The sequence below is a fragment of the Dermochelys coriacea genome, chromosome 2, assembly GCF_009764565.3.
Source record: "Dermochelys coriacea isolate rDerCor1 chromosome 2, rDerCor1.pri.v4, whole genome shotgun sequence".
Taxonomy (NCBI): Eukaryota; Metazoa; Chordata; order Testudines; family Dermochelyidae; genus Dermochelys; species Dermochelys coriacea.
The window spans coordinates 172,255,710-172,280,441 of NC_050069.1; the positions used below are offsets into that span (position 1 = coordinate 172,255,710).

Here is a 24,732-nt window from a genome sequence, read left to right on the forward strand (position 1 = left end):
TGACTGTTGAATTTCATCACTTCACCATCACCAGAAAGAGTCACCATGGCAACAGCGAAAGACTATGCATTATAAAAATACTCAGCAAGCTAAACAAGATAATGCTTTAAGATAAAGTTGTTCAATAGTATGGCAAAGTGCCAGAAAGGGGGGTGAAGCAGCATTTTAACTCTGGCAATGAATCCAGGAAATGGAAATTGGATTAATTCTAAATGTATGTGAATTCAGTGCCAAGTACAAGTGCAAGAGACTGAAGTCTTGTGTTTAGCACAGGCAATGGCAGTGCATGCCTCCCCACCAATGTGTCACAAACCTGACTCACAGGAACCACTTCTAGGTGCAAGAGGGTGATTTAGTCTCTAGGGCACATTCTAGTTTTGTCACTATGGCTGCCAAAATGAGAGATAAATAGTAATAGTTGTGGTATGGACACCTGCCTGCTTAGAAATGGATTGAGACCTAACTGTGGGCATCCAAGTTTGAAAACTTTGTCTTAAGCTAATAAACAGCACTTGTTTTTCATGGTAGCTCTGGGATTATATTGCTAGCACTATCAGGTGGTTTCATGTTATTTGACTGGTGAACCCCTGCTGCTCACTCCCCTCCTGAACATTACTCCTCAGGGAATTCCGTGCCAGAAAATTAAAAATTCTGCAAATTTTATTTGTCAATAAATAAATGTGGAGGCTCCAGTATTGCAGTGGGGAGCAGAGGCCACTGGCTGCACGGAGGTGGGAGATAACCCTGCAGCAATCCCCCAGGACATGGACTCGGTGGTGAGGCTTCACCCAACCCTGACACAGCGCAAGGGTTGGGCCTGTCCCAGAAACACCGTGAGGTTCTGCTCCTCCGTGCCAGGCACACTAGATGTGCACAGGCAGGCTCAGCCCAGCAGGATCCAAGTGTGGATGGGCTTAGTGGGGGCATCTGGGTACGGGGCGAGGGGTCTGATGCACAGGGGCTGGGCAGATGGGAGATGGGTCTGACCTGGCACCATCTGGAATATCCTCAGCCCTGTCCCTCCGCAGTGATTTACTCTCCCCCGGCTGCTCTAGGTGCCCGAAATGACATGCCTGTGCTGCTGGGGTGGGGCGTGTGACCGCTCATGCGGCTTCCCTTTGCTTTCCTGTTACAAAGTCATTTTTCTGCAGAGAAGCAAATAAATTTGCAGTGGACATGAATTCTGTGTGCATGCAGTGGCGCAGAATTCCCCCAGGAATACAACATGCACGCACATATCTCTGCAATGACACCAGTGATAGCACCCATCATAGGGTTCTTCTTGTCCCTCCAGGGGATCTCTGCTGTTAGGTAATGATTAGCATGATTTCTGTAGCACTGGCAGGACAGAGAGTCAGAAAGGGAGCTACTTCCTGCAATATCCATCCATCTTGAATTATTTTTGGAGCAACATCTGTTTTAGCACAGTTAACTAACCAGTGTGATCTATTCTTTTACATGAGACCTTACCCAAGGTCTAGCAACAATACAGATGTACAGTAATTTAATTTCAATGGGATCTATGCTCAGCACCTCTGGTAATTTTATGCCACTAATTTAGGAACCTATATATGGATTTCTGAGTCTAAGTTTGGGGACTCAGGTTAGAAGGTTTTGGCTTCAGTCATCCAGCACCAAGCTTTTGACATTGCTGGATCTAAAGTGCAACTAAACTGTGTGGGTGGAAATCATAATACGTCTGAATAGATGTATCTGAAGGCTACCTAGCAATCACAGAGGCGGTTACTGTTCAGTTACTTCACAAGACATGTTCTTTGCAGCCATTTCAGTGTAAGAGGGTGGGAGCTGACTATATTCCAACTGCCTTTCCCTTTAGCACAGCAGGAGTTAAATCTGCGACTTTCAAAGGGCCATTGTCATTATCCTCCTATCCAATTTAGTGCCTAAGGAAATTTACACTAAGAATTGAAGTAGATCTTCCAGTTCTGGAACCAAAGGGTAGTCTTATTTCATACCTCTAATTTTTCATGTACTTTCCCCATACATTTCACACTAGAAAAGTCTTTGGTATGCAAATTTTGGATGGTTTGGGAATTCTCTCACACTAAAAATCCCCAGTGTGCAAACTACCAACTTGCTAAAGTAAGTGGCATTAAAAACAAATGTGTTGTTCATGTACCATTAATTAATACCATGTGTGTGAGTCCAAAGTCATATTGTCTACAATACGGTCAGATTGGCAGTGACCTTGGGGATTTTTCACCTTTCTCTACAGTCTGTGGGTGCGGGTCCCTTACAAGGATTATCTGGGTATCTCTCACTTAATCATTTCCATGCCACTGCAGGAGCCTCGGGCATTGGTGCACCTCAGTCAGGAGTGCTGGGTGGGGGGTCAGGGAGGCAGGTGGAAGGGGTGGGAAGAAGCCCCCACTTGCTCTGGCCCATGGCCTCCCCAAACCCCTAATCCACCTCTGAGCTTAGTGTGTGTGGGTGCTGGGTGGTGTTTGTGGCTTGTGATATACAGGAATTCAGACTTGATGATCTGATGGTCCCTTCTGGCCTTAAACTCTATGACTATCTTTTCTTGGAGTGAAACAGTCAACTTCTTTAGACCAGCAGAGATCCTGTACAAGGATGAAGTTGTTCTTAATTAACATTGATGGAGGGATGGGGGTATCACTGCATCCACCTCCCTCACCTCACTTCATGTCTTTGACAGTGAAACTACACTAGTTCCCCTGTATGAAGGGGACCCAAGAGACAGTGTACCTGTTCTGCACCACGGTGGAGTGAAGTATAAATCAGGAATCACTCAACGACCTTTCACAGTGAGCTGTAGCTCACGAAAGCTTATGCTCTAATAAATTTGTTAGTCTCTAAGGTGCCACCGGTACTCCTTTTCTTTTTGCGAATACAGACTAACACGGCTGCTACTCTGAAACCTCTGACTCCTGTCACTGTGACACTACATTCCACTCACTGTGGAATTGGTAGGGCTTCACTTTGTTTCTCCCCTTTGTATGTAGCAGTTATTTACCAGAGAGGTGTAGAGTGATTTTAACCACCCCTCTACTCTCACTGAGTAGTGGAAGAGAAATGAAGAGAAATCCCTGGCTTCCAATCTTGATTTTGCTGCTCCCCACTGAGAATGAGGCTGGGCCCCCTTTCATGCCAGCTTCCAACTGAATGTGTTAAGAAAAGCCCTGCCATTACTTCTGAGTGGACAATGAGGGACTCTTGCCAGGTTGTCCTTCTTCAGCTATGACAAAACTCCACGTGTACTGAACTTCTTTGTAGAAAAAATTCCTTTAGTTATAGTAGTCCAACTGAACTCATTTATTTTCAATAAGTTAAAGTGGGGGCAGGGCCCTTTTATTTAAAAAGCATAAGAAGGTGATTTTGTAAGTACACTAGATTGAAATGGGGGCATGAGGCATAATCTTCAGGCACCAATTTATTGGATGATTTCAGAGAATATGAGCAACAGGCTAAGAGATCTTATGAGGAACAATTAATAAAACTAATGGTGTTATGCTCCCCTCTTACATGGTACAAGGGGAAGGAGATAGGCTGAAATGTTACAAAAAGTTGGCTGTATGGAGGGTATGTGTCATATGGTAGTCTCTCTCTATATGGTTATATCTGTACCATGAAGCTACCAACACCCCACTGGCTGCATTGGGGATCCACAATGTTGGAGGGTGTGACACATTGCCAGAAAGAGTTAAAATAGCCTGCAAAATAAGTGTCTGGTAGTAGTCAACAATGTAATCAACGGTCCTGTCTATGCTGTATTCTGATAATTCAAAGATCAAAAACATCCTAGCATTTAAATGAAGTGTGAACACGGGATATCTCTGTATTCATCTCTCTTAGAAATGTATAGCAAATCATTCGTGAATGGTGGAGGAACAGGCGATTGTTGTATGTTAATTTGTATAGCCAAATACTGGTGACAGACTGCCTTATGTTAATCTGTCTGAATAATTAACAATGGTGCTTAGGAAATAAGGGCCTATTGTTCCCCGAGGGGCTCAAACTTGTCAAAGGAGACCTGAAATTGTATAAAAGATCCTTGGAACGTGATCCTTTTTTATGTCAGATCTGCTTAAGCTTCATCAGGGGAAGTTTCAGTCGCAAGATGAGATCCCAATTAAGCTGGTACACCCTGGATACGATATTGGACTATAACCTATGAACTAAATTCTAAAAGAACTCTTTGCAACTACAAAGCTCACCATCTCTGCTATGAATCTGAACCTCAAGAACTGATCTCATGTCTGTATGTATATTGATCTTTTAACCATACTCTCTCCCTTTTCTTTTTAAAGAAATTTTAGTTTAGTTAATAAGAATTGGCTGTATGTGTGTATTTGGGTAAGATCTGGAATATTCAATAACCTGGGAGGTAATGTGTCTGATCCTTTGGGATTGGTAGAACCTTTTCTTTTAGATGATGAAATAAGATTCTAAGAAATCTTCATCATATTTGACTTGGATACCTGGATAGAGGTCTGAGGCTGGGTTACTTCAAGGGAATGGTGTTTGTAACCGGGCAATGACTCACCGGCGGCGCCTCCTGCTGGTCAAGTCAGGGAATTAGCGTTCCAGCCTCTGGAGCACCCTCTTCAGGCCAGTATCTCGCCTTGTTGCTGGCTCCTGTGTCCCTCCCAGGACCCTGGTGCCCCTTTCACAGGGCGTTGCCCCTGGCAGTACCCCACAGTTCTGGGTCTCCCCCTCCCAGGGGAATCTCCCACCCACTATCCCTACCTTGCCTCAATGGTAGGGTCCTGCCAGTCACCAGCTAGCCCCTGCGCCCTGGGGCAGACTGCAGTATGAGCCATTCATCACAGGCAAGGTTGGGTTTAGACCTGCTGCCTCTGCCTACCCATGGCTGCCCCTGCAAGCCCCGTACCTAATAGGCCTTCCCAGGCCTGCAGTCTGAGGCTTTCCTAGGCCAGAGCTCCCTAGCACCCTTGGCCTTTCCCCAGCCCTATTCCAAACTAGGTCCTCTATTCCAGTCTCTACAGCCAGGTCCCTCCCTCTCAGAGCTAGAGAGAGCATTCTTCTGCTCCTGGTTTTTAAAAGGCCCGCTGGGTGTGTTTGGGGCCATGGCCCCCAGCTGCGGCTGCTCTGCCAATCAGCCCAGCTCTTCCCCTGCACCAATCCTCTCCCAGGGCTATCTTAAACTCCTCTGGATCCGAGCAGGTGTCCACCCCGCTACAGTGTTGTTTGGCCTTCTGAATAACCAGTAAGGTATAATAGAAGCTGTTTAGTACTAGCTTGGTAAATCTAAATATTGAATTATCCACCAGCTTTAGGAGAGTGTCTGCCCCATTCTTTGCAGTTCACCCTAATTGGATAACCTCAGCTGGCCCCCATTGAGACCTCAGTCACAGAGGGTGAAGGGTGGGACATCCTCCCTCCTCTCTAACCCCTGGGGAAATCTGTTCAGAAGTTAATATAGCCTTATAACAACCCCCTTATAACATAATATAGCCTTATAACAACCCCCCTTCCTTGACAGAAGAAAAATTCAAAGTAAACTCAGCAAAGAGTTTAGAAGTTCCCAGTCCCCACAGACTTTTCCTGAAAGGAGCCATGACGTGAGCCTATGGTTCTTTGAAGTTGGTATGCTTACCATGGCCTGGCACTCAGATTGACAGATGGATAAAGCCACAAACCAATCAATCAAGAGAGACAATTAGGTATAAAAACACTAGGGAGCTGATTCTGATCTCACCTACACTGGCTTGAACTCAATGTAACTCCAATAACTTAAACAGCATAACTCAGGATTTACACTGGTGTAAGTGAAATCAGAATTAAGTTTGCAGCACTGGACAGACATCAATATAGGTTTGGTTTACATAACTCTGAAGGGAATGGAATAGACAAATTTCTTTAATATTTTATCTGAAGCTGGGAAGCTGAAAGATAAATCACTTATTCTAAAATCAGGCACACTGTGTACTTTCCAAGGCTGCTGGTAACAGCTAGTCAGAGAGCAAGATGGACCTGCTAGGATCAGCAAATTGTTTTGGTTTCCCAGCATTTTCAGCCTGAGATGGATGTGGTGCTGGCTAATGGGATTTCTCATTAAAAATGGCCTAGGGAAAGCAGACACTGCAAAGGTGGAAAACAAATTTGCAGTTTAGAAACATATTTGCTCTTAAAATTAGATACTTTTTGGATGGGGCTGCACAATAGAATGTATTCATTTATCAGCACAAAACCGGTGCTGTGAACAACCTATTTGTCAATACTTGCACATAATATAACCAGTACTCCATGGAAAGTGGGACCACAACAGCTAGTTTTAGGCTCATGATTTAAACACTACAAGATTTATGCAGAACAGAACATGAACAGAAATGTTTTAAGGACTGCTATAATGCCATTGAAATTTAACATCCATCTGCAGTGTTATGAGGCCAAAAACTCACTTTGCTGGTATATAAGAATCAGAAAGCAAAACGGACTATAAACCAGCATGAAACAGACCAGTGAAGCTTCATTGTCTAATGTGATTAAAATGCAAAAAAACAAACAAACAGCACAAATATACATACAAAATGTGTATTGTAGAGACTGTATATGCTGGATGCAATGAAGGATGCGTTCTTTCTCACCTGAACTGATAATGTAAGGATGCTAGAGAGAAAGACAGACATGCAAATATGTACTCCTGCCTACCACAGGGCACATCCATTAATATTTCTCCACACCTTACTCATGATTTTAAAGCCAATGATAAATCCCTTCCTTTTTTGTTCTGAATTTGCATCCCTCATTATAGTCATTGTTCTACCTTTGTAAAATTCATCCAGGATAGATTTTTCCATTTAGTTTTAAATGCTCAACTGCTTTTCCCTGCGGTCAGTCCACCCCTTACCTGAATCTAAATGCCAGGGGTCAGTGGCAGCAGACATTGGTGGGATGGTCAGTGGAGATGCTCCGCAGTTGGATTCCACTAGCTCTCCTTGAACGTGGACGTGAGAGGAGGTGTTGGTAGGTCTCAGGGCTGCCTTGAGTGGGGCAATCTGGTTGAACTGCACTCTAGACAGGCAGCCAGTGAATCCTGGTGTGTTGTATTGATAGATATCTTGGTCGATCTTCCCAGTTTCTAAGAAAGAGAGAGAATAGACTCGTAAACGCAAGTGACCAGGTTGGAAACAATGCAGCTCAACAGGCGTGGTTTTAAACACCCACTCTCAGGAAAGCCCCCACATTTCAGACCTTGCTAGGTTTCTCTACCCTGCAGTACTGATTAAAGTGGGAATCTTCAGGCTTTGACGTCACTTGGCGATACAACTGCTCTAACGTTAAAATGAGAAAGGCGAGTGGGAGGGATCAACACAAGATGCAAAAAACTCTTCTCCAAATAAGAAATGAAAACAAAGGAGTAGCTCTGAGGACTCTTCCAGTCAGTTTCTCTTTTCACTTATGTGAAACTGCTGCTGTGACTGTTTCCTTTCATTCAGTCTGGCCTGTCTCTCTTCAGCTACTCCTTTGACAGCCCCCCACAGACAGCATTGTTACACATTTATATTTACCATTAATTGCCAGTGCTTTCTGTGCTTCTCTACCCATTTGCTTTTTAGAAAGATCATGAGCTCCCTTGGTCTAAGGTGGGAAATATCCTCTCTAGTTCCTCCCTGTCATTAGGAATTTTGAAAAAGCTGCATGAATGCATCTGCCAGGAGACAGCAAATTCTCCACACTGTTGTTAAAGACTCAAAGAAAGCTATATGTTTTCACACACTCACCCTTGCCCCAGACTTTACATCCACTAAAGGCATTTTGGAAGTCAGACATATTACATCCTGCTGCTGTGGATTAATATACAAGATGTTAAGATGAATTTGTGCATAGACTTAGAGCTCCATTAGGTCCTCCTGACCTTCCTACTTCCAAAAGATTTGGTAAAAAACCCTAAAACAATACCTACAAAACATTTAGCACATGCCCTTCATTTCTGCCAGAACCTGCTTTTTAGGTAAGAGCGACTCTTCACAGTACATAAGGGCTATAGTAACAATATTGGTATTCTGTATCAGTTGTAACATTACAAGCCATTACTACAACTCCAAACATTCCATTTTCATTGCAGGGAAGAATTCAACTTAATTTTCTTCTTGATCATGCAGAGAAATAAAAATGAAACATGACAGAATGATGTTTGTGCTGCATTAAAATGGTTTAATCTGGAGCCATTGCGAGAGTGGTCATATGCACCTTTCAGATTCAATTTATTTTTTCTGGGGTCTCCTTGCCTGGGTCACCAGTGACTAGGGTTGAAATTCTGGCCTCAGTGAAGTCAGTGGCAAAACTCCCATTGACTTCAGTGGTGTAGGATTTTATTTGTAGGTATGGAGAAAAGGAAAGACCTCAGGTTGCTCAACAGCAACCATTTCAGACAATTAAAGAACAGTGTTAACATGCTCAATAAAGGAGCCAGTTAGAGAGAGAGAGATATATATATATAAAGCAGGCAAGAAAAAGAAAATAAAACAACTCCCCCCCACTACCCCCGCAAATAGGGCTCATATTCAGTTCTCCCAGCTGTGTGAAACATTTGCAACAAAACCCAAACCACATGAAACATCTGGGTCTGAGCTTTGCTACTCACTTCAATTTTAGAACAGCACAACAAGGCTCTGATCCCTGACTGGACCCTGTAGGTGCTACTGTAATACAAATAATAAATATTAAGAAAAGGAGTACTTGTGCCACCTTAGAGACTAACAAATTTATTTGAGCATAAGCTTTCGTGAGCTAGAGCTTTGTCACCATGAAAGGTTTTCCTCCTTCCCCCCCCTGCTGTTGGTGATGGCTTATCTTAAGTGATCACTTTCCTTACAGTGTGTATGATAAACCCATTGTTTCATGTTCTCTGTGTGTGTGTATATAAATCTCTCCTCTGTTTTTTCCACCAAATGCATCCGATGAAGTGAGCTGTAGCTCACGAAAGCTTATGCTCTAATAAATTTGTTAGTCTCTAAAGTGCCACAAGTACTCCTTTTCTTTTTTTTCCCAAAGACAATGTTAGTGAATTTAAATTTATTACCTGTAAGCCCTATCACTCTTTCAAATAAACAAGATTCATACCTTCCCTGAATATTAAAGTGTCCCTCACTATAATACAATATTTCTTGAAATAGAATAGTTTACAGAATACATGTAATTTATTATTGGAAATCCTTGTTTCTTTAGGAAAAGGAATCAAGTTATATTGCAACCACTCCTCTACTTAAATTCTGTAACCATTATGTGATGAACAGTTTAAGAAATGCATCTTCTTCACATTTATATGGCTGCTGGAGAACTTAATCCAGTAACACCAAAAACATAATCTCACTTAAAATCTTAAATGAAATGATGCTACTAAAAAGCTACTAAGATGATGAAGCAAATACATTTGTGCTGCATTAGCAGACTCAGTGACAGATATTGGCTCCAGTGAGCACTTAAAAATAATAAAACACTGCCAAAGACTTGCATTTTTGTTAAAAAAAAATCCACAAATAACACAATGGTGCAAGATACCTCATAAATTGTAATCGTCTCACATGACATCCACATTATAAGAAGAGGGATCAAACGGACCTTTTTGTCCTATAACTATGCACAAGTTTTTCCTTTGCATCTCCTATGGGGCTCTCTGTACTGATGTTCTTTAATGTTAGGCTATTGTACTTTGTCTCCCATCTCTATTAGAGTCTGTTATATAAATACATTCCTTTAAGAGCATAACCATTATAAAATGAAGTACGTTATCACTGCCATGACTATTTCTCCCCCAGAACAAAAGTGATTTGCATTATTTTTAAAAAAGAAAAGAAATGCACAATGCAACTGTATTCCTTTTTAAAAAATACTTCAGCTGTTAAACTAATACGAAGTCATACCAATTAATGTTATTAATTTTATCACTTTAGGGCCTGATTCTGCAGCCCTTACATTGGGAAGCACCTTACTACACAAGAAATCACAGTTATTTCAAGGGGACTGCTTATGGAAAGAGGTACAAGTACTAATCAGTGTGAGTTAAGTTTGACAGTCAGGACCTACATATCCCTGTGTGCCTGATCCTGCAGTCTATACCCTGTGAAACCAATGGGAGTTTGGGCCTATCTTATGTATTAATTGTGGAATTTGCAGAAGCCCCTACGTGATTTAGGTACAAAAGTCCATGGGAATTCAGTGGGACTTTTGTGCCTAAGTCACTTAGGGAGCTGCTGAAAAATCACATCCTAAAGGCATTTTTTGCTTCATCTGGCTAAGGCTATTTTCCCGTCATGTTTCCCTTCATATCCTTGAAGCAAGATGCCAGAAAGAACTTTTTCACCTGGAAATCTGCAGATCTGGGATTGAGACCACAATTGCACAGCAGGTGGCCCAGACTGTAGCACGATGCATGAATCCATTACAGTGCACAAACCAATCACACTGAACCATTCACAAGAAATCTACACCGCTAGCTCCCTAGATTAAGGAATTAAAATAAAAAACAATTTAAAATCCCATAGATGGAGAACCTTGTGGACTTCATTACACTTAGTAATTTTTGCATACAGTGTCTCTCCTGTAATTAAAATTAGCAAAAATTAGTAAGGTTTTTTTAAAAAAATATCAGTAAAATAGTGGAATTTAACCCTCAGTAATTGCTTTGGTTTTTACAATAATACTTGTGTGCAGCTGTCATAGAAACATGACAAGAGTGAAAATGGTACTGTTTCTATACTGCCCTCGGGTTCTGCTGTAAATTCAGAGGCTCTTCCCATCTAGGTGAATGAGGGATGAGTGTGCTTAATTTGTCTGGGCATTACAATGAGAATAAACACCTTTAGCCCAAATATTTTTGAAATAAGTTTTGAACTCTTTATTGTAGAGACCTTTCAATGAGAGACGAGGAAGGCTCTAAGCAACCAGAATGGGTAAAAAATAAAAATAAAAAAGTCCTGAGTCCATCTTGTTTTTGCCATGTTAGCAGATCATCTGCTGCAATTCAAACGTCAGAATTCCTTTTGGAGGATTAACAATTTAGATAGAAAAGCCACTGTAACGCAGTCATTTGGAAAGATTTCAGAATAATTCAACTAATTAAAATAAAATTATAAGATATACCTTCTGAGTGTGAGGCTAACTGTTTCTATACATTCCACTGCCATGAGCAACGAACGTGCTTTTCTAAAAGGAAATTAGGCCATAAACTTAGGGTAGCCAACTTTGTAATTGCATAAAACCGAACACCCTTGCCCCGCCCCCTGACAGGAGGCCCCACCCCCTCCTCACTCTGGCCCCCCTCCCTCCGTCAATTGCTCTTCCCAACCCTCACTCACTCCATGCCAGTGTAAAGTGGGTTGGGGTGGGGGAGGAGGGGAAGGCTCCGGGCTGGGGCCAGAAATGAGGGGTTCAGGATGTGGGAGGGTGCTCTAGGCTGAGGCAGGGGGTTGGGGTGGAGGCTCTGTCTGGGGGTGTGGGCTCTAGGGTGGGGCTGGGGATGAACGATTTGGGGTGCAGGAGGGTGCTCCGGGCTTCCAAGCGGTGTGAAGTGTGGAGTGGGCTCAGGGCTGGAGCAGGCGGCTGAGATGCAGCAGGGGGTGCAGGCTCTGCTGGGGGCTCTGGGGTGGGGCTGGGGATGAAGGGTTTGGGCTGTAGGAAGGGGTTCAGGGCATGGAAGGGGGTTGGAGTGTGTGTGGGCGTGCAGGCTACGGGAGGGAGTTTGGGTGCGGGAGGGGGTTCCGACCTGGGGCAGGGGGTTCAGGGTGTGGGCTCTGGCTGGGCAGCACTTACCTCAGGTGGCTCCCGGTTGGCAGCACAGTGGGGCTTAAGGCAGGCTCCCAGGCGGAGGCATGCCTAGGCGGCACTCCGGGCGCCACCCCCGTAGCTCCTGGTTCCTGGCCAATGGTGCCAGGGCAGCATGTGGAGCTTCCCTGATCGCCCCTGTGCCTAGGGGCCGAATATGCCAGCCGCTTCCGGGAGCAGCGTGGAGCCAGGGCAGACAGAGAGCCTGCCTTAGCCCCAGTGTACTGCCGACTGGACTTTTAACAGCTCGGTCAGTGGTGCTGACTGGAGCTGCCAAAGTCCCTTTTCGATTGAAAACTGGACATCTGGCAACCCTAACTTGTGAGAGCAAAGGCTTGTCTACACCAGCCTAGACCTTAGTCTGCACCAACTGGCCTGTGTGGACCTTGCTGGAGTGCATTAAAAGTTCCCCCCAGTGAGCATTAATGTAGCCCCTTTTCAAACAGTACTACATGACGCACACTAGGGAATTTTTAAAGTGCGCCAGCAGGGTCCACACAAGACAGTTACTGTGCAACACATTGATGTGCATTAGAATTCACAACCCAGCTGGGGCAGACTAAGGCACCATATAGACAAGCCCTGAGTTGGAATTCACTGTCTTAACTGTCCACCATAAGACTAAGAACAACACACAGTATAGGACAGAGAAATTGTGTCTGGGGATCATAAAGGCACAAACAGACAGCACCATGAAAACAGTGGCTGCAGCCAAGCTATTTATATGGTAAGCTCTCTGGGGCAGGGACTGTCTATTTTGTGCTGTGTTTGTACAGTACCTAACACAATGGGATCCTGTCCATGACTGAGACTCCTAGACCTACAGCAATATAAGTAAAATAATAGCAATAATTGTTGGATTCAGGTTACTGTCAGTGCACATTTGTTAGAACACCAGGTGAAAGCAGATGCACTGACATTAGTATATGTCATCTGCCTGCAGTAACTAAATAACTTACCACACTAACTCTCTTAATTTTTACATTTATTTGCAGTATTTAAACTTCATGGGTGTTTTTAAAGTCAATGGAAGAAACCATAGAAAAACAACACACATTTGGCTTCTGCAGACTTATACAGGTCTCTGTGAGGCTAAGTCATATCCTTTTAATAGTAATACTTCTCACATGTATGGAACTCTCCATTCAAGAATCCTCAAACGCTTTATAAATATTTATGAACTAAGCCTCAATGCCACAGAGCAATATATATTTATCCCATTCTACAGATGGGGAAACAGATGAGGCACAGAGATTAAGGCCAACATTTTCATAAATGGCCAATCATTTGAGTGCCTAAGTTTTTGGAGTGTCCAATCTGAGCCACTATAAACATCATACAGTTCCCACTGAAAATAATATATGGCAGGTGCTCAAACATCTTTGAAAAAAATCAGATGTAAGGTGTCTCAAGTTGGAACCCAAAATCTGTTGTCCCTCTTGAAGGTTTGGCTCCTTCTGACTTGCCCAACATCAGATAGGGGTCTGCAGCACAGCCAGGAATAGAACCCAGTTCCAAAACTTGTTCCTTAGTCACAAGACTATCCTTTTGGCTTATTAGCCACTATGACTGTTTTCTATACACAAAAAACATAGGAATATTACCAGGAAACGCAATACCTGCTCTGAACTTCTGCATAGCAAATCAAGATGCACTCCCCCTGAGTACAATCTGCTAAAGAGGGTCAGGGTGGTATCCACCAATTATGTTCCAGTAATAATGAAATACAATAGAACTCTTGAAGTACCTAGGACACAGAGATGTATAACAAATGAGTGCACAATAGGATGCATACCACTTACCTATTTTAGGGTTTTGTATTGGTGCCCAATATTATATTATCTGAGTAGTTCTAAGGTCAAATATATTTGATCCTTAGTGGACTTGATGGAGTCTTTCGTACTTCTTTCTTTGGGAACAGGAAAGTCTGCTTGGGGTAGTTTTTTAGGAGTAAGGGCTTGTCTACATTACCCGCTGGATCGAAAGCCAGCAATCGATCCAGTGGGGGTCGATTTATCGCATCTAGTCTAGACGCGATAAATCGACCGCTGAGTGCTCTCCCATCGACTCTGGTACTCCACCAGGGCAAGAGGTGCAGGCGGAGTCGACGGGAGAGCGTCAGCCGTTGACTTACCGCAGTAAGTAGATCTAAGTACGTCGACTTCAAATTGTTTAACTTAGATCGATATCCCCCACAGTGTAGACCAGGCCTTAGAGAGGAGAGGAAGAAGTGGCTGTTGTAAATAATCATTCTGGTTATGGTGGAAACATTTTTATCATGGAAAGTAGGTCTTGCAGCATGACCAGAAGTTTACTGAAATGTCTTATAATGTGTGTTCATTTAACTTTATGAATGCTATCTCCTACAAAAAGAAAACAAGAGGGCATTCAAGCTTTGTTCTAACTGTGCTAAAGAATAATCCAGCTGCTTGATTAGAGCATGGTGGTTTATATTTAAATAGGCAAAACTCGGATGTAGAAAAGTGGTAGTTTAGTTATTCTGGAAATATGACAGCCATACAAATAGCAAGGAAAGTTTAGTTTGCCACAGAATGATATTTCCAGCTCTGAAATGCTGGCTTACTATTTTATTTCATTTAAAATTAAGCATTCACTTATTGGATAGATAAGAGGTATATTAAATTGAACCTAAATTAGCTCTATATAATATTATAACAGACTATATAGGTGAATTCACTGATTCAATTAAATGAACGCCTAATTGCTTTCAGGTCAACCTTAACAATACATTTTCTCCATGAAAGAGAGTATCAAGCATTCTCTTATCTCTTCAACTCAGAAAGATAACCAATTACGTTACTGAATTCTCACAGATCAGCCCTGTTAGCATTCTGTAAGCATTACTGTACCATGTACATGTTACTGTGTCATGGACAACATAACAACAAAAGGCAGTTTAAACTCCATTGAAAGGAAGCTACTGATTTTAAGAAGTCACAGTCTGCTGAGCGTGTTGGAGCACTTTCTGGTTTCCAGGATTTGACATCTACTCTAGATGGAATGGCTCAGAATGGCACAGGCCCTTACCACACTGAGGTGCTTAGATACCCTGAAAATGGGTACGGTATAAAACCAAGATAGAGAGATTAGACAAGTAGGATGTGATCACATACAGTGGACAGTTAGACAAAGATGTGACCTAATATGGCAAATCCTTTCACCGGAGCATCAAGTACCATACAGCCAAAACGAATGCTTTGGAGGAAGGCAAGAATCCATAATCATAGAAATGTAGGGCAGGAAGGGACTTCAAGAAGTCATTTAGACCTAGGGTGACCAGATGTCCTGATTTTATAGGGACAGTCCTGATTTTTGGGTCTTTTTCTTATATAGGCTCCTATTATCCCCCAGCCCTGTCCTGATTTTTCACATTTGCTGTCTGGTCACCCTATTTAGACCATCCCCCCAGCGTGAGAGAGGACCAAATATACCTAGATCATAACTAGTTCTTAAAAACTTCAATCACTGGAATTCTACAACATGTCTTGGTAAACCTATTCCAGTACTCAACTATCTTTAGAGTTGGAAAGTTTTTACAATTGCTACAGATTAAGCAGATTACTTCTATTCTTACCTTCAGTGGACCTTCAGAGAACAACTGACCATTGCCCTGTTTATAACATCCCGTAATATATTTGAAGACTGTTGTCAGGTCCCCCCTCAGTCTCTCATGACTAAACATTCACAGTTTTTTTAACCTTTCCTCATTGGTCAGATTTTCTAAAACTTTTATCATTTTTGTTGCTCTCCTCTGGACTCTTTCCAGTTTGTCCACATCTTTTTTCAAATGTGGAACACAGAACTGGATACAGTACCCCAGGCCTCACAATACAGAGTAGAATGGGACAACTACCTTCCATGTCTGACATTTGACACTCCTATTAACATACCCCAGAATGATACAGTATTAGCCTTTCTTGCAATTGCATGACATTGTTGGCTCATATTCAATTTATGCTCCACTGTAACCCCCAGATCCTTATTCAGCAGTACCACTGCCTAGCTAGTTATTCCCCATTTTGTAATTGTGCATTTGATTTTTCCTTCCTATGTGTAGCACTATGCTCCTGTCTTTATTTAATTTCATCTTGTTGATTTCAGACGAATTCTACCAATTTATAATGCACCTAGCCAATTGCATTAACTCCAGACAAAGAAAAAAATCTTTCTTCCTGGCACCAGCATCTAGAGCATGAGATCTGAGGTTTTTGGTTTTTTTTTTAAAATAGCAAGCATTATTAAAGATGGGACAAAACAAGGAGTCTCAAACACCATCAGGCCAGGTTACAAAGTGGCCATTTATACCACCTAAATCAGCAAAATTCTGTTGAAGGCAATAGAGCTATAGTGAATTACAGCAGTTAAGGTTCTGGCCAGGTATGTCTGGAAGACCTCTCCTCTCAGAAAGTAACAATTCCACTACCACAGAGTGGATGATTTTGTTTCTGAATTAAAATTCAGTAAGCGGTACCAACTTAGATTGAAATGATGAGAAGCTTTTTTGTCATTATTATAAATATAAGCCAATCTGTGTTCATTGTAGTAATACAGAGGTCTGTGGAATCCTGAAAATTTAATCCAGCAAACAAGAATTCTGACTGATTCTCTGATATTTAAGGTAGCTTTGAACCGAAGGAATTAACCCTTTGAAAGCTGGCATACTGCTCTTAGTCAAAATAATTTACGGCACTGCTGCAAAGTTCAGTGGAATTTGAGGACGTCAAATGTACAGTATAACCGTAATTTTTCAGAGTGCCTAACAGATATATAAACCTTCAGAAAAATGGGGTTTCAGTAAAATGCATAGCACTTAGTGCTGTTGGAGGTGACTGATTCACAAGCGCAGTTATGCCAGATGCATTCTATTCCTGCACAGAACACAGGAAGAATGGGTCACAGATTGTTTGCATTAAAATTCTTTACAATTTTGGCATCCATGTGCCATGACGGGACTAGACAAGTATGTAAGTTTATGCTAGGTTGCATTATAACGACTTGTTTCAAGTCATTAGCTAGAAAAATGAAAGAGACATTTTGCCAGTGATATCTGTTGTGGGGATACTCTACAGCTGTATATCTGTAAAAATTTTTTAGTTAATAAAGTACCAGTAGATGGAATTCACAAATATATAGCATAGTTCTCGGGTTTTGTAGGACCAATAAAATGTGTTGTGCACTGCAAATGGCTTTCTCTGGCTCCTCTTTACATCAGCTCTTAACAACATTAAATTGGTAGATATGTGTGGGCTGAGAAAGCTAATGAGTAGCAGCTGCCTTTTAAGTCTTCACAAATTATGCACAGCATGGAACTAACTAGAGCTACTGCAACTCTCACAGTGCAGCAAGAAAAGACTATGTAAATCTTATTAACATGAGCTAGGAATAGAAATATCTCAGTCCTGGATATATTTCACATGTATGGAATCATAGAATATGAGGGTTGGAAGGGACCTCAGGAGGTCATCTAGTCCAACCCCTGCTCAAAGCAGGACTAATCCCCAACTAAATCATCCCAGACAGAGCTTTGTCAAGCCTGACCTTAAAAACCTCAAAGGAAGGAGATTCCACCACCTCCCTAGGTAACGCATTCCAGTGCTTTGCCACCCTCCTAGTGAAAAAGTTTTTTCCTAATATCTAACCTAAATCTTCCCCACTGCAACTTGAGAACATTACTCCTTCTTCTGTCATCTGCTACCGCTGAGAACAGTCTAGATCCATCCTATTTGGAACCCCCTTTCAGGCAGTTGAAAGCAGCTGTCAAATCCCCCCTCATTCTTCTCTTCTGCAGACTAAATAATCCCAGTTCCCTCAGCCTCTCCTCAGAAATCATGTGCTTCAGCCCCCTAATCATTTTTGTTGCCCTTCGCTGGACTCTTTCCAATTTATGTAATCACAGACCTCAGAGCTGGACACTCTTCATTAGTTCATCTCACTCTGTTACCTGTATATGAACATTTTTTTTATATTTAAGAGCAAGTTTTTAAATAACCTAGGAGTCTAGGACCCTTTAATAGGTCCCAAGCAATTCAGAGGGTTGCATGTACAACCCTGGTGACATTGAGATTTTAACAAATCGTATAAATATCTAAATTATCAGGTCCTCAAAAATAATGATTTTCAAGCTGTTCTTCAAGATCAGCTCTCCTACCAGAGCAAAATCCACTAAATTCTACATGCAGTGCCCTATTGGAGGCACTGTGTCAATATGTGATGGCTCATCAAAGTCAGATGTTACAAGAATGAATGAAAACTAGCAGCATCCACCTCCTTCATCATTGCAGAAACAATTAATATAAAAGCAGCAATGGAGCAGCATCCTAACATCTGGAAGCTTCAACAAAGCTGTGGAAGCCCCTTCCCCTCACAGCAGTGCCTCCGCTCAGTAGGGCATGATTACCTACATCTGGGGCGTCCTTGTGGTGGGATAAAATTGGAGAGGGCTGACATCTTGCTAACTAACACCTGATCTGACTGGTGGCATCCAGCAGGCCTGCTCTTTCCTCAGGCATAGTCATGGGGAATAGACCCCTTCTCTTTTTCCTCCCTCCACACTTCCAACCCTTCCAATGGTGCCCCCTCCACTCTCCTGTCTTGAGTGTGTGCCTCCTTCCTCATTTTCTTCAACGGGTGCCTTCTCCCACCCCCACTGGAAGCCCCCTTTCGCTTCTCCCTGCTGGTGCTTCCTCCTTCCCAACCATGAGATCTTCACTTTCTCTTCTAGCCTAGTACCTGCTCTCCACTTCCTCTTCTCCCTCGTGTTCCTCTCTGAACTCTGCTGGTGGCAATCTCAAGGCCTCTGGAAACTGGCAAGTGGGAGGAGGAGGACACAAGAAAAGAAGAGATGCAGTTTAGTAGCAGCTTGAGCTCTGACCTCTGGTGGCCAGAGGCGGGAATGGCACGGAAAAGCTGTTTTCTCTCCAGCAGCTCTTGTTTGCAGCAGAGAGCAGCCCTTGGATAGTACAAAAAGCCTGGCTATTTCACCTACTACTTTCCTTGGGAGATTACTTTAATATTCAGAGGATACAAGAGCCTACCTGCCTTAATGGAACTTGTGCTTCTAAGTGACTTAAGTTCTTTTGATAATCTCACCCCATCATTTGTAGGTCCCTGATAAGTAGCCTAAAGATTCCCTTGATTAATTTAATCCTGTTAGTCTATGTAGATCTTTCCCCCATCCTTGTTGGACTCTACTTGGTGTTGGCACCCTTCAAATCCTCCCATCATTTGGCTAAATTGTACATTCAGGGCTCGTCTACATGATGGTCCCCCCGCACTATAGAAGGGATGTGGACAAATTGGAGAGTGTCCAACAGAGGGCAACGAAAATGATTAGGGGGCTAGGGCACATGATTTCTGAGGCGAGACTGAGGGAACTGGGGTTATTTAATCTGCAGAAGAGAAGAATGAGGGAGGATTTGATAGCTGCTTTCAACTACCTGAAGGGGGGTTCCAAACAGGATGGAGCTAAATTTGTTAAATTTGCAAATCAATTTTAGTTCTGCTGTTTCTCTTTGAAGTACGTTTCTGAAGTTTTTTTGTTCAAGTATAGCTCTTTTCAAATCTGTTATGGAATGTCCAGGAAGACTGAAGTGTTCTCCCACTGGCTTTTGTGTGTTACCATTCCTGATGTCTGATTTGTGCCATTTGTGTCCATCTTCATGTGTCAGAATATTTATGTCTGCATCTGTAACTTTCACTCCATGCATCTGAAGAAGTGAGGTTTTTACCCACGAAAGCTTATGCTCAAATAAATCTGTTAGTCTTTAAGGTGCCACCGGACTCCTTGTTGTTTTTGTGGATACAGACTAACACGGCTACCCCCTGATACTTGATGAAGACTATGTACGCAAGGTAAGCGAAGGTCTCAGTAGCAGCAGTAATGGCTGTATGAATGTCTGCAATTCAAAGACCATTATCTGATGAAATTCTTCTGTTGCATCGAGTACAAACTGGTACTCACAGAACAGTTGAAGGATCCAGAACATTAAAGAATCACATACACCACTGTGTCCAACATTTTGGGGATCTCAAAAGGAAGAACGAGCAATTGGGGGAAGAAATGGCTTAAAGTTCATTGATCTGAAACATATGGGTACCAACAGATAATATGGAACCTTATTACAGAGATAATTAAGACTAGCGTGGAACTATTTCTTGTCAGTCAGTCAAAGACACCAAGAAAAATGTGACAAAATGAAGACGTTTGGGGCATAAATTTGTTTTCAAATTTCTGATAATAAAGCGTTCATGAGAATGACAAAAAACACATTCTTTTCACTTCTCCTTATTGTAAGAGATATAGCATTGTAAATGATGTTTTAGTTCACAGTGTGTCAAGGCTTTCCATTTAACGCTCTGATTTCCACCAGCAACAACCAAATCTCCCTCCAAAAGATTTATGGTGGTTGCATTTTTAAAAAATGTTTATTTATTAAGTAAAACCATCTTTCTAGGAAAAATTGAAGTTCCATATGTATGAGGAAGTAGTGTGATCCAGTAGATTAGATGCAGAGCTGGGAGATTGAAGGAGACCTAGCCTTGTTTTCCACCCTGCTGTCAACTTGCTATGTAATCATGGGCAAATCACTTCAGATCTCTGACTAACTTTTTTAGAGATGACATCATTTGCTTCTCTTTTCAAAATGCTTTGAAGTCTACAGATGAAACAAAATGCTTTTACAAGTGTGAATGTTATGTTTTAATTTCAAAGGAAGTGAACATACTCCCTTGGTTTTAAATTGTCTTTATCTCACATACTTCACGTGATGTTGGAAATGGTCTAAAGTAGTTGTGTCAGTGGAAGTGTCCCATATGCATCAAATCAACAGAAAACTTCCCCAAAGACAACCTAAATACAGCAAAAGCAAGACAACTCAAGCCATCACAGAGATCACATTTATTTTTAATACCAAAGGACCATACACAAACATACATGGTATTCATGTGAGGCCCAGGCTTTACTGGGTGCAAAATAAATGGTGAAGGATGAAGTGGAAGCCTTTAATTTTGGCAAAATGCCAGACTGAAGTCAATTCCTTAACATTTGCTTTCCTGGGGGCAGAACCTCAGCTCAAGTAAATTGTCATCCTTACACTGAGTTCAATGGAGCTATGACAATTTACACCAGATGAGGATCTGCTTCTAGAAGTGCTCTTTGGAGCAGAGATATTTCTTTGTACATGGCTCCTTTACAGACAACTTTATAGCACTGTATAAATACATAATATTGCAATATTTATATAACTTGTGTAATGATCTTGTTTTTTTCCCTAGAAGCACAATTCACTGAAGTCAATGACAAAAAAAACATTAATTAAAATATGAACATTATCGGACTCCAGATGTATTGTGCCCTGGATGAAAAGGAAGTTTCTAAACTCAAGTGCTATCCTGAACTTGTGTCTCCTGCACGGATGCACAGAGTGTTGTACTAATGCCATCCATTTAGACTCTCCTTATCACTTCTCTCTCTACAGTAAGACATCTTTACGACTAATGGAAATCTTTTGATTGACAAGTAAAATGCACAACATACAGTCATTTAACCCAAAATTTCAGTTGTTTTCAGGCAAAAATGTGCAAGAAATAACTAATGGACACAGATTGAAGAACTTCCTTGACATATTCTTCAGCCCCCTGCCCCAGCCTGGAAGAAGGGTAGGGCAAATACAACATCTGAAGAGACTATTAGAAAGAAGACATTATGGATAGTGAGCGATCAGCTGTTGTGACCTGCACAGGATGTGCCATGTTTGTCTTTCTCCTAGAGGATAGAAGCGACTGGTCTCCATATTGGAAGAGAAGGTTAAAGGACTAGAGATCCAAGTATCAACCCTGCATTGTATCAAAGAAAATGAAGATTTTTTTGGCTAGAAGTCAGCGTTTGGTACTGCAGGCACAGCATGCTGAAGAATCTGAGGGCAGTGCAGAACGGGGAAGAAAATTGGCAGCACATGACCTCCAGAGGAGAAAGAGGAGAACCCATGTACCCCCAATGCAGATAGAGGTAAGAAACTGTTTTCAGGATCTCTGCACAGGTACTGTGGTTTGGAAGAGTCATCTGAGGGAAGGGATCAGAAGGAGACCCCATCGACCAGAAGGCATGGGATGCATTGTCCCTAGGGATGGGGGTCTCCACAGAGGAGGAGATGGGTGGTGGTGATGGGGACTCCCTCCTAAAGGGGCCAGAGTCATCCATCTGCCGTCCAGACTGGAAAACTCAAGAAATGTGCGGCTTGCCTGGAGCTAGAATTCAGGGTGTGACGGTGTGTCTGCTGAGACTGATCAAGCCCTTGGACCGCTGCCCCTTCCTACTTCTCTATGTGGGCACGAATGACACTGCTAAGAATGACCTTGAGTAGGCCACTGCAGACTACATGGCTCTGGGAAGAAGGATAAAGGAGTTTGAGGTGCATGTCGTGTTCTCGTCCATGCTCCCTGTTGAAGGAAAAGGCCCAGGTACGGACCATCAAATTGTGGAGGTAAATGCATGGTTACACAGGTGGTGTTGGAGAGAGGGCTTTGGGTTCTTTGACCATGGGATGATGTTCCAGGAAGAAAGATTGCTAGGAAGAGATGGGATCCGCCTAATGAAAAAAGGGAAGACCATCTTTACAGGCAGGCTTCCTAACCTAATGAGGAGGGCTTTAAATTAGGTTCGCCGAGGGACGGTGACCTAAGCCCAGAGGTAAGTGGGGAAGTGGGATACTGGGAGGAAACACAAAGAGGAAGGTGCAACAGGGGAGGCCTCCTGATTCATACTGAGAAAGTAGGTCAATCGGCTAGTTATCTTAGGAGCCCGTACACGAATGCAAGAAGCCTGGGAAACAAGCAGAAAGAATTGGAAGTCCTGGCATAGTCAAGGAACTGTGATGTGACTGCAATAACAGAGACTTGGTGGGATAACTCACATGACTGGAGAACTGTCATAGATGGGTATAAAGTGTTCAGGAAGGACAGGCAGGGGGAAAAGGTGGAGGACTTGCACTGTATGTAAGAGAGCAGTATGATTGCCCAGAGCTCCAATATGAGGCTGGAGAAAAACCTGTTGAGAGTCTTTGGGTTAAGTTTAGAGGCGAGAGCGACAAGGTTGATGTAGTGGGGTGTGTATGTGCTATAAACCACCAGACCAGGAGGATGAGGTAGACAAGGTTTTCTTTGAACAACTAACAGAAGTTTCCAAATCACAGGCCCTGGTTCTCATAGGGGACTTCAATCACCCTGACATCTGCTGGGAGAGCAATGCAGCAGTTCACAGACAATCCAGGAAGTTTTTGGAGAGTGTTGGGGACAACTTCCTGGTGCAAGTGCTGGAGGAACCAACTAGGGGCCATGCTCCTCTTGACCTGCTGCTCACAAACAGGGAAGAATTAGTAGGGGAAGTAGAAGTGGGTGGCAACCTGGGCAGCAGTGACCATGAGATGGTCAAGTTCAGGATCCTGACAAAAGGAAGAAAGGAGAGCAGCAGAATATGGACCCTGGACTTCAGAAAAGCAGACTTTGACTCTTCCAGGATCCCCTGGAAGGCTAATATGGGGGGGAAAGGAGTCCAGGAGAGCTGGCTGTATTTTAAAGAAGCCTAATTGAGGGCGCAGGAACGAAGCATCCCAATGTGCAGAAAGAATAACAAATATGGCAAGCTACCAGCTTGGCTTAACAGAGAAATCTTTGGTGAGCTTAAACATAAAAAGGAAGCTTACTAGAAGTGGAAACTTGGACAGATGACTAGGGAGGAGTATAAAGATATTGCTCGAGCATGCAGGGGTGTAATCAGGAAGGCCAAAGCACAATTGGAGCTACAGCTAGCAAGGGATGTTAAGAGTAACAAGAAGGGTTTCTACAGGTATGTTAGCAACAAGAAGGTCAGGGAACGTGTGAGACCCTTACTGAATGGGGAAGGCAATCTAGTGACAGATGATGTGGAAAAAGCTGAAGCACTCAATGCTTTTTTTGCCTCATCAGAGTTTTTGCTTCCAGACTGCTGCACTGGGCAGCACAGTATGGGGATGAGGTGAGCAGCCCTCAGTGGTGAAAGAACAGGTTAAAGACTATTTAGAAAAGCTGGATGTGCACAAGTCCATGGGGCCAGATCTAATGCATCTGAGGGTGCTGAGGGAGTTGGCTGATGTGATTGCAAAGCCATTGGCCATTATCTTTGAAAACTCGTGGTGAACAGGTGTGGTCCAGGACGATTATAAAAAGGCAAATATAGTGCCCATCTTTAAAAAAACAGAAGAAGGAGAATCCGGGGAAATACAGACAGGTCAGCCTTATCTCAGTCTCTGGACAAATCATGGAGCAGGTCCTCAAGGAATTCATTTTGAAGCACTTGGAGGCAAGGAAGCTGATCAGGAAGAGTCAACGTGGATTCATCAAGTCATGCCTGACCAACCTGATTGCTTCTATGATCAGATAACTGGCTCTGTGGATATGGGGAAAGCGGTGGATGTGATATATCTTGACTTTAGCAAAGATCTGATATGGTCTCCCGCAGTATTCTTGCCAGCAAGTTAAAAAAGTATGGATTGGATGAATGGACAATAAGGTGGATAGAAAGCTGGCTAGATGGTCGGGCTCAATGGGTAGTGATCAATGGCTCAGTGTCTAGTTGGCAGCCGGTATCAAGAGGAGTGCCTCAAGAGTCTGTCTCGGGGCTGGTTTTGTTCAACATCTTCATTAATGATCTGGATGATGGGATGGATTGCACCCTCAGCAAGTTCATGGATGAACTAAGGTGGGGAGAGAGGTAGATACACTCGAGGGTAGGAATAGGATCCAGAGTGACCTAGACAAATTGGAGGATTGGGCCAAAAGAAATCTGATGAGGTTCAACAAGGACAAATGCAGAGTCCTGTACTTAGGACAGAAGAATCCCATGCACTGCTACAGGCTGGGACAGACTGGTTAAGCAGCAGTTCTGCAGAAAAGTACATGGGGATT

At 42.8% G+C, this 24,732-nt stretch overlaps 1 protein-coding gene across 1 annotated transcript in view; it reads right to left on the minus strand.

Annotated features, from left to right (window-relative positions):
* Positions 1–24,732, minus strand: part of CNTNAP2 (contactin associated protein 2) — a 1,664,903-nt gene that overhangs the window by 21,736 nt on the left and 1,618,435 nt on the right. The window contains exon 22 of the mRNA XM_038391157.1: positions 6,857–7,087. Within this exon, the coding sequence (XP_038247085.1) occupies positions 6,857–7,087 (231 nt within the window). The remainder of the gene's footprint in view (positions 1–6,856; positions 7,088–24,732) is intronic.